This window comes from Trachymyrmex septentrionalis, unplaced genomic scaffold, assembly GCF_001594115.1.
Source record: "Trachymyrmex septentrionalis isolate Tsep2-gDNA-1 unplaced genomic scaffold, Tsep1.0 scaffold80, whole genome shotgun sequence".
NCBI classification, from domain to species: domain Eukaryota; kingdom Metazoa; phylum Arthropoda; class Insecta; order Hymenoptera; family Formicidae; genus Trachymyrmex; species Trachymyrmex septentrionalis.
In genome coordinates, this window is record NW_017305988.1 from 1996703 (window position 1) to 2007242 (window position 10540).

General features: G+C 32.0%; 2 protein-coding genes across 2 annotated transcripts in view; one reads left to right on the forward strand and one right to left on the reverse strand.

Moving 5' to 3' along the window:
* The window catches only part of LOC108754747 (alkyldihydroxyacetonephosphate synthase), a 19395-nt gene extending 19168 nt beyond the window's left edge, over positions 1 to 227 (reverse strand). Inside the window, exon 1 of the mRNA XM_018497302.1 lies at positions 38 to 227. Coding sequence (XP_018352804.1) covers positions 38 to 138 — 101 coding nt within the window. The 5' untranslated portion in view covers positions 139 to 227. The remainder of the gene's footprint in view (positions 1 to 37) is intronic.
* A 3381-nt stretch (positions 228 to 3608) lies between these two features.
* LOC108754811 (adenomatous polyposis coli homolog) lies at positions 3609 to 7985 on the forward strand. Its single transcript, XM_018497426.1, has 8 exons — positions 3609 to 4656; positions 4773 to 4917; positions 5116 to 5267; positions 5361 to 5706; positions 5770 to 6178; positions 6427 to 6684; positions 6789 to 7019; positions 7198 to 7985. The coding sequence occupies exons 1-8, from the start codon at positions 3792 to 3794 to the stop codon at positions 7912 to 7914; spliced, it is 3123 nt and encodes a 1040-aa protein (XP_018352928.1). The 5' UTR covers positions 3609 to 3791; the 3' UTR covers positions 7915 to 7985.
* Positions 7986 to 10540: the final 2555 nt, after the last annotated feature.

Sequence of the window (10540 nt, forward strand, 5' to 3'; positions counted from 1 at the left end):
AAGAGCGAGCACCGGCCGAACAGTACGTGAAACAGACCTGATTTTCGGTACGGCGCTCTCAAACTCGATCGGTTCGTTCGCGCCCGCCGTTTCCGCAGTCGTCCTATGCTTCCCTTGCTCCTCAGACATATTCACCATGTAAAGTGCTTAAACTCGCTTGAGAAGTATCGTGAGGGAAATAAACTTAGAGATAACTAAGAAATAACCCTAAAACACGCGGCGACGGCTCCGCGTCCACTATTGACACGCGCACCGGCAAACCAAATTTAAATCGATAGAGCCTCCGCCTCCGCCTAACCACCCATCAACGCGCCAATCACGCATATGGTATAAACGGCCTATCGTGTTTAGCTTCTAAGAGTAAGCCAACCAATCCAATGCGTCCCGCCGCGTCGATCAACACATTATTCGTAATACACAAGAGACCTTTTCGTATCAGTGGCTTAGTTTTCATCGAGGGTCTAAACTGGATCAGAATGAAAGAACCAACCAACTACAATCGAGTATTCCCCCGTCGTTCAAGTATAACAGGGGAATACAGTTTAAACCCTCGATGAAAACTAGGCCAGTTGTAGTTGCATTTTTTAATATCAAAAATAACTCTGGAGTTTTTTGAAAGAAACAGCTCCAAGATAGTAATTTTGTATCTCTAAGTCTGAATCTACAATAGGTATTTTAAGCCTTAAGTCATAAGAAATTAATCAACTACAGTTGAATGCTAAAAGAATAATTAATTGTGATTCGTCCATTCTTTATGGCTTAAAGTTTAAAAATCTATTGTAGATTCGGGGTAATAGCTCCTGCACACTTCCCGCGCAACGGAAGTTATCGCACTGACCAATAATTCTATTGAAATAATTAGTTAAAAGGCTCAGCCACCGACGAGGTACTATTAAAGACCGTCAACCCTGGGCAAATTTTCGGTGGTATGAAAAGGGCCCCAAGGGCCCGGAGGTAATTGAAGAATGCTGACATTATCAACAATTGATATAAATTTGCTATTAACATAAATATGTATTTGGCTCATACATTATTAAATTCATGATTTTTTATTACATAAATATTCCATAAATAAATATGCATACTAAAGCTATATATCCTGTATATTGCAGAAAAATTACAATTTTTTCTCTGCAGTTATCATCTCTATTGATAATCAAATTCTTTTATTTAACTTAAATTTTAAAAATAAAATAACAATTTAAAATACATTAAATTAAATTCATTTTAAAGAATTACTTTAATTAAAAAATTATCCTAAAAACTTAAAACTAACACTTATAATAACAATTTTAACATTATTATAAGTAAGTACACGTCTTCGACGATAACACTAAAATTACAATTTTAAAGAAAAATCGAGTATTATTGAGTGCTAAATGCATAAATATGTCTACTAAACTAATAAATCATAAAATTAGTACGATATTATTAGTTTTTAACTCTTAATTACTTCAATATTCACAAGGACGCGAACTTCCGTAAGGATGTCGATCTTTAATAGTATCTCGTCGGTGGCTCAGCCCAGCAAACGAGAATGGATTAAAATGGATTGACATTTTTTTCTATCCGAATGCGTATTTTAAATAGCGAATACTTTTTTTTTATTTAATTGGATTTAGTTGGATTCAATTAGATGCAATTGGATTGAAAAACTGTATTTCCTATTCAAAATTTTAAATTAAACAGTATTCACAATGCACAGATAAAGCTAATATTATTTTTAGATTGAAAGACATAGAGATATATGCTCCAATTCTTATAAATAAATAAAAATGCATTCAGAATTAAAAAGCATTCATTTTAACATTTGTGAATCAATATTTCTGAAAATCTAAATCCATTTCAATTCATTTCAATCCATTCTCGTTTGCTGGGAGAACACAAGCAAGATATTCTTCGTTATTAAATATTAAAAATTATCAAGGTTTTTGCATCATGGGAATTGCACACGTTGTGCTTGTAGCTTCAGGATTAAGATTTTTAATATTATAAACGCTAGACTTTTCTAGAATTTTTAGTATGTCATTGTAATTGTTTTAATGTAGATGTAACATTGAAAATGACCGAAGATAGAAGATCAAAACTGTATTTGTATTTTTAGTTAAATATAATTTTTAGTATTTAATAACAATAGCGAAGAATATCTTGCTTGTGCTCTGAGCCCTTTATCTGATTATTTTAATTTATTTAATCGAGCATTAAATTACTTTTTATCAATAATTCTATGTTCTTAGTATCAATCAGGACATTTTTTTCCTAAGATGAAATATGCGTTGATATGCGCTGGCATATTGGAATAACCAATCAAATTTAGGCCACAATTCACTCTTCTACTGCACATCCGGGAATGATACATCTAGTTTTCTTACATCATGATCATTGGCTGCGGATCAACAGTAGAATGAACGCATGCTGCTATTGATGTATTCTTTCAGATCCAAAATGCTGATTGGATGATCTAAAAGAATATATCAATAACAGTGAGTGCTCACCCAACTGTTGAGTTCGCTGAACGCAACCATTGTACTGATCAGGCTTTTACATGCAACTACTACTTTACATGTAACTAGCGTAAAACCTAGCGTAAAATCGTCTCATCTAGAATAAAGCGTAGTCGCTGATACAATTTGATTGATTGATACAAGTTATGCTTACGCAAATTACGCTATATGTAAAAGCAGCCTGAGTCGTTTATTGGGGAAGGCACCTACAAACTTTTGCATAAGGCTGAGTTTTCACTTGATTAAAATGAACGAATATTAAGTGTCAATTTTGATCGCGTGATCTGTTTTGACGCTGAAGATGAACGTCGTAGCGTCAAGTGAAAACCCAGCCTAAGATGTTACACTAGCACTTTTCGCTTTCTTTCTTTTTAACGCCAAATATATATCTATTTCATTTTAAGTATAAAAAAGTATTAAAAAAGTCGAACATATCATAAGCCAATGGCCTAGTTTACATCATGCACTTGATATGGCCATACGGAGACTAACTAGTAAGTAGTATAAAAAAAGTGTAAGTCGAACACATCATAAGCCAATGGCCTACTTTATATCATGCAGTTGATATGGCCGTATGGGGACTAATTAGTAACTTTCTGTTGAATAATCTTAATTTCGGCGATACGCGTAAACATATATACGATATGTGTATTTAATTAATCATTTTAATGCATATTGTACCAATTTAGTACATCATTCTTTGAATACATCGCTGAAATTGAAATAATTTAATAGAAAGTTACTAGTTAGTACATGTATCAAGTGCACGATGTAAATTAGACAATTGTAGATCCGGACTTAACGTTATTGTCAAGTGTGAAAAAGTAAAAGATCGTTTCCTTTATTTATTTTGGCTTTATCAAGCAAATTAAAAAGTGCGTTATTTGTGTTATTCTATCCTTGTTTTACATCTAATAAACAACGAAAATAAACGACAAAAGTAGCGGTAATAGCGTCTCTCCGAACGCACCAAAATTTGACATAAGGTATGGTAAGAGACGCTCAGATTATTTTTGTAATGTTTTATACAGTTATGTTTATAAATATTTATAATAATTTCTCCCCTTTTTTTTACAGAAAAACGCGAAAATGTTGGAAGACTTTAGGAATGAAAAATATTGATGGAGAATCGATTCTTGATTATTCGATTTTTTTTTACTGATCACAACATTAGTAGTATGCAAGTTACTGTAATGTGCAAATTACTTTTGACAATTGCTTTCTTTTAGAAAGTTCAAATCAAAATTTTTCACAATGCATCTCGATTAGAACCTTGCTGTCATCAATATGGACATAAACAATGTAGAAACATATGACGAGGACGTAAACGATCAACCAGTTGATTACAGTAAGAAATATATTGAGAGAAATGCTCCGACACAAAATGAACACTTGGCTGACGAATCACAAGCAAGCCACGCTTCGAAAAAGGAATTCAACAAGCGTAACAACAAGGTGGACTTATTTGGTGATTATGCCGAAACCGATCTTGATCAGCCTACAGATTATAGCTTGCGATACGCCGAGGATGACACTGATGAGGAGGAGAAACAGAACGCCGAATACTTTCCTGGCAGTGAACAAGAGGATACCATCAAGACTTATTGTACAGAGGGAACGCCCTATGAAACTCCTTTTAACTTCTCCACAGCTACCTCCATGTCAGATCTCCGAGTTGAAGATATAAAGGAGCATGTACTTGTGAAGAAGATATCAAAAAAGACGATTCAAGAAACCAGCAAAATACCTGTGTCTTTTATCAAACAGACTGAAACACTTAGTTGCAATGAGCAAGATGGTCTAATAACAAAAGAACTTGAAGAAGAGAACTCAAAGGATACTGCAGGTCTCAATCCTGGACAAGTAACTCCAGAGAAGATAGTAAGTTATTATGAGGAGGAGGAGGTGGAAACGTCCCATAGCTTTTCACGTGCTAATTCGCTTAGTTCTTTAAGTAGTGCAATGACTCCTCAGAATAACATTACGCGAGTTATATCAAAAGAAGATTTAAATAATTCTTCTGTAAATAAGGAAGAATTGGAAAATGATGTTCACAATGTTGTGGGATTGAATAGCAATCAAATCGAATTGTCATCAGTGAGCAACAATTCTTTTGAGAACAAGAATAATCCACGTGTACTAGATAAAGAAGGTTTTATTACATTTATATTAAACAATAAATTGATAAAATATGCAAATATTTTTTTATATACAATTTTAACAAATATACATGAAGTTAATACAAAAAGATATTACATTATATTTTAGGGAAAATGGTAACATTTGGTGGCCAAGATTACTATGCAGAAGAAACCCCTCTAATGTTTTCGCGCTGTAGTTCACTTGGTTCATTGAGTGGTTTTGAGCAATATTCCATCCATGATGATCGTAGTTCTGTGATCAGTGATTTTAGGTAAATTGAAAATGTATAATTTATTATAGTATTTAAAGTACAAAAATTATATTTACATTAAGCATTAATATTGTAATATTGTACTATGTGATTATATTTTATTTCCAAGATTATTACTTCTAAGTAAATATCTTAAACTTTAAAAAATTTAATTTGAATGCTTTAATTTTGCAAAAAATATACTATTTTTCATTTCAGCCGTAGGACCAGTGGCGTAGTCTCACCCAGTGAGTTGCCTGACTCTCCCACACAAACAGTTTTACCAAGTCCACGAAATCACAAAACCCACAATACAGAATTTGTATCAAAAATACAAGAAGAAGCAGTAAGACCATCAGTCCAATACTTATGTAGGCAATATTATTCATCACTAATGATAATAATAATGACAATAATATAACTGTTTGTTTATCTAAAGATTGTCTAAATTTTATCTGTTGCAGTATTTTCTAAACCGCATGTCACAAGGAACAGTGTTTTTGAAGATGACATTGCTACTTTTAAGGAAGAATCAACACCAATTGAATTTTCTAGTGCGACCAGTCTGAGCTCTCTTACAATAGATGATGAAATTAAAATACCTAATGATACTAATAAAATATATTGTAAAGTAGAAGGAATACTTGATACAAATGAAAAAGATACAGTTCATATACTTGAAAAAGATATGTTTAATATGAAAATAAATAGCTCAGAAAGTGATGTGAAAGAGGAACAAGTAAGTGATGGTGATGAAGATGATGAGGATATGTTGGCTGCCTGTATTAATATGGGAATGCAAACTAATAGGTAATATATTATAGAAAAAGAATTTATGCAATAGTTTATAAATAAATAAATATATTTATACAGATATAGACAGTCTCTGAACGTTCAGAAATCTGTTCAACCAGAATCTCCAAACATCTTAATGCCATATCAGAGAAATTCTATTCCAAGATTGGAATCACATGTGACTCCTATTAAAACGTCTGTTGGTACTTCAAAAAATAGAACTGTGATGGAGATTGTTACTTCAGACACCGTACATGTATATTGCACCGAGGATACACCTGCAGATATCTCTCCAGTAGGATCTCAATCCAATCTGTCTGCGCTCTCAATACCAAGTGTACAGGAGGACATAGAAAAGAATGTGTGTGAACAAAACAAATCAGTCGAGATTGATTGTCACAGAAATGACTTGTCCGACGAAAATTCCAATCTTTCAGGCGAAGATGAGAAAATATTAGATGAATGCATTCAATCAGGCATACCTAAGGTATTAACTTCTTCAATCTTGTGTATTTATTTATTGTTTTTACAATCTTCATTATATAACCTCATGCCTTTTCACTTAATAAACTTTTAATTGTTTAATCAGTCTTTTGAAATGTATATGGGATGAAGAATCCTTTTTATTATAAATTATATTTTTTCTTTTTTTTTTTTTTAATATTTAATGAAGCCATCGAATCTTGATTTCCTACTCTATACATATAATTATCCTATTGTTGTTTTTATTTATAGGCGAGACAAATAATTCCTCTTCCAAATGGCATTCTGTTTGTTAAAAAATCTGAAACACTTTCGCACAAGTTTAACATATGTGGCACACCGTCGTCTTCACCCGTTGAGACAAATCATGGAAATAAAAATTCCATGTTGAGTCCTAAATCATCGGATAGCGCATCATTGAGACATCCAGATGAATTTTCAGATGATAGTGTGAATCATTCAGATGACGATGCAATTTTGACGGAATGTATACAATCTGCAATGCCAAAGGTTGTTACTTTAAAACTGAAAACTTTATATCCATTTAAGCCAAATGTTCTATGTACAGCAATAAGTTGTTGTTTATATTATTCATTGGACGATTCACATTTTAGGCAAGATTCAATTTATCACCGTCAATTAGATCGCCGTTAGCACAAACTACGGAAAATCTTACAACGAATATGCAGTCGTCTCCCACTTCATCAACATTTTTTCAGCCAAGATGTATGGAACAAAAAAAAAGTATAGTGAAAAAGTTTTTATCCTTCGAAGATAATGGACTTTCTGAAGAAGAAGAAGAAGAAGATATGTTAGCACAATGTATTAGATCTGGTATGCCAAAAGTAAGTTGTATTTATGTATAAATAAAATATGCACAGGCACTCCTTGACGGATACTAAAGAATGAACACATTAAAAACTACACCAATAAGATATATTTCTGCTTTATACTTGAAATATTTTATATAATATTTCGATAAATATTCTAATATTTGATACATATGATATAATTAATTTTCAGGCATTAAATTCTATGCCATCTACAGTAATGACAACCAAAACATCTGGATCATCTTTGAAAGGCGCAGACAATTTTTCCATCCCTTCAGTTTCATATTTTGCGAATAAATCTCATTCTCCCAGGAATGCCGCGCTGTGTTCACCGTCGTACAAATCTGCGAACATCAACACAACGGATATGCGTTTCACGAGAAACGTATCCGGCAATTTTAACTACTTCCCCGGGAAAGTAACAAGCAGTAATATAGCACAAACCTCCGGTCAGACATTAAAAAATTGTGATAACGGTACGCGCGAAAGGATAAACAATTCGCCGCATTGTGCTCGAAGATCGCCGCTTCGTCATACAGAGAATCAAAACGGTAATTTCGGTAATTTGTGTATGCCCTTGCAATCTCGCGACGTAAAATGCATGCCGATTTATAATAGGATTCAAAACAACGACGATTATACGTATAAAAACAACACAGTGAAATCTAACACGATGCCTTCGCGGCACAGCTCAGTGAGTTCTCTCAGTGAAGAAGGTTCATTGATTTCTACGGAAGAATGGGCCCTACTAGAATTGTGCATTACTTCTGGTATGCCTAGAAACAAGTGTGTTAAAGGAACTAAACCTAATGAAAATGCAATCTCCAATGGCCACGAGGACTGCGAGTCAATACCGGAGGACAATTATTCAGTGTGCAGTTACAATTCTTATGTTTGTAAGATATAACATACAGGTATCGCATTTATCAGAGTTTTTCTTTCGTTTTCTTTCTGGCAATTTGTACATACAATATTTAAAAAAAGACTGAATATTTTTATATATCAATTAACAAATAAAGGATTATTGTATTTAATAGCGAAATCGATTAGCAGACTCACTGCACGTTAAAGCCGTCGTACATAAATTGATATACAAATGTGTTTATTATAAATGTGGAAATTAATTTCAAAAAACTATAAAATAATACGCTTTATTATGATATTAGATGAAACGTGTATTTTATAATTCGAAATATTTTCATTTTATTTTTACTCACTGATAATCAGAGTACAATGGATTTAATATATACCAAGGCGCACGTCCGATCGAATTCGCTATAATATATTTATAATAATTAAAAATCCCATTATGAATTGAACTGATAAACCTGAAAAATCGAAATGAAATTATTTAATTTTTACCATAATATGCAAAGAATAATGATTTTTGTATTCTAAATATTATCAATAAATAAATTTATAATAAACTTTTTAATTGGATTTTTAAAACTTGATCTTTTAAATAATCGATATACAGGGTGGGGCATTTTAATCGCCACAGGTGAATATCTCAGAAACTAAAAGAGATATAATAAAAAGTTTTATATGAAAGTTGTAAGTTTTCTTAAAGGGGAAAAGAAGGTGAAAATAACGGATTTTGGATAGAGGGCACTACCAAGTCAGATTAAGGTCAACATACATTTTTTTAATGGAACTCGCCATCTTTCATTAGATATTCTTATAGCTTATCTCAAGAGCTTTCCAAAACACTATAATTAAGTTTATTTTTAGAAAATATTTTATAAAGCTTGCAAGTTACAGCACCACCGGCATTAGCATTACCCAAGGTATTCAACCGACAGTTAAAACCTCTTTAATGTTATTCAGGATCATGACCTGGTTAACATTTATCAAGATCAAGGTTATTGGAGATTGTACCTCTTATTTTCATTTTTACATAGAAATGAATTTTTAGTGCAAAGAATTCTATGACACCTTGTTAGAGCTCCAAATTATGTATACAATATTTTCGTTAAAAATGATCAAAATTTAAATTTAAAAAAGAAGAGTTTTAAAGCTTGAAATCTACTTTCGAATGATTATTATATTTTTTAAATTTATAGTTTTGCAATTTTTATATATAGAAAACTACGAGTTGAAAAAAAGGAAAATTTTTCTTCTCACTTTGTGGGTCTGTCATATGTCAAAACAAATTTGCGAAAATTTTCAACTATCTATATCATGAAAATTTGGAGTTTTTCTTACAAAATCGTTTTTTTTTTTTTAATTTTACGATTTTTCGTTTTTGAGTTATTCGCGAGTTAGGGAGATTGTAAGGGCATAAAACACGTATATTAATATTGAAAAAACTTAAAGTTTTCAGATAGTCGAAAATTTCGCAACAAATATATTTTGTATATAATTTTAAGCTAACAAAATACAGCAGAACTTTTTCTCCAAACCAATATTTGGAAATGTTGCTTGCAGATTATTTTCAAGTATAATATATTGTAAAATATTGAGGCTCCATTATTTTTCTATGTGATTTCAAATATAATTTTAAAGATTTTTCATAAAAAAGATAATATAAGTCAATCCCATCAATATCTAATTCATTTCGTTTTTCATCCAAAAGTTTTCATTCTAAATTTTTACAATATGTTAAGAGAACGTTAATGGTTCGATTGAGTTCATTTTTTTCTCCCACTCCTCAAATTTCTGACAATGCGCAGTCTAGTGACACTATGTCTATGGTTGGTACAGACTAATGCTATATTGAATTTTGGCTACATATCTTTGACTTTGGCCATCTGCGTGCTATGCACGCATCACATGCTCGCTAGACACGGCCCTATTAAAATCTCATGATATTTTTATAAATTATTCAAATAGGGAAGTACTTTTTGTTTAGATACATCCTTGCATTTATTTATATGTAAAGGAAGAATCTACATGGTAAGCGAAAACTGTAATTTACAATTTTTGGAGGAATTTTCATACAGATTTGTACTTTTCCAAAGATATTTGCAGTTTTTATTTTGAGAAGGATTTTTTATTCTGTATATTGCGGAAAATGAAATGATTTGAGAAATACAAAATGATGTTTCGTCGGTAACTCCAGCATCCCCTTGAGAAAGAAAATGAAAGACTCATACACTTTTGTGCCTGGCAGGCAATTCTCCTGAGCCACGCAATAGTTTGAATAAGATATTTTTTTCCTATCTTTTTATGTCCATCTTTAACGCTGCTGTTTTGTAGTACATTTTGTGTAATTCAAATTTAATTTACACACTTATCAAAGGGAATATTCAAGCTTTAATTTGAGATATAATTCATTTTGATACGATGATTTTATCGCTGTTTAAAGATATTAAAAATATTTACTAAAATTTAGTGATCCACTTTTTTGCGTGTGCATATATATACAGGGTGGGCCATCTATTGGTACGTTTTTAAAAATGCGATCAAATGAGCATACATTGATATTTTTTATTAATTTTTTTTTTGTTGTGAAGCTAAAAGTATCCGCGTCAAGAATGAAAAACGATTTCGTTCATGTGGCTCCCTCTACTGGCCTTACAGTATGCCATTCG

What these genes read in the sequence shown, in the direction of transcription:
- LOC108754811 (XM_018497426.1), top strand. Translation starts at nt 3,792, where the DNA reads ATGGACATAAACAATGTAGAAACATATGACGAGGACGTAAACGATCAA. An exon ending in ACGTGTACTAGATAAAGAAG is followed by an intron (nt 4,657 to 4,772) that starts GTTTTATTACAT and finishes ATTATATTTTAG; the next exon opens with GGAAAATGGTAACATTTGGT. An exon ending in TTCAATCAGGCATACCTAAG is followed by an intron (nt 6,179 to 6,426) that starts GTATTAACTTCT and finishes TTTTATTTATAG; the next exon opens with GCGAGACAAATAATTCCTCT.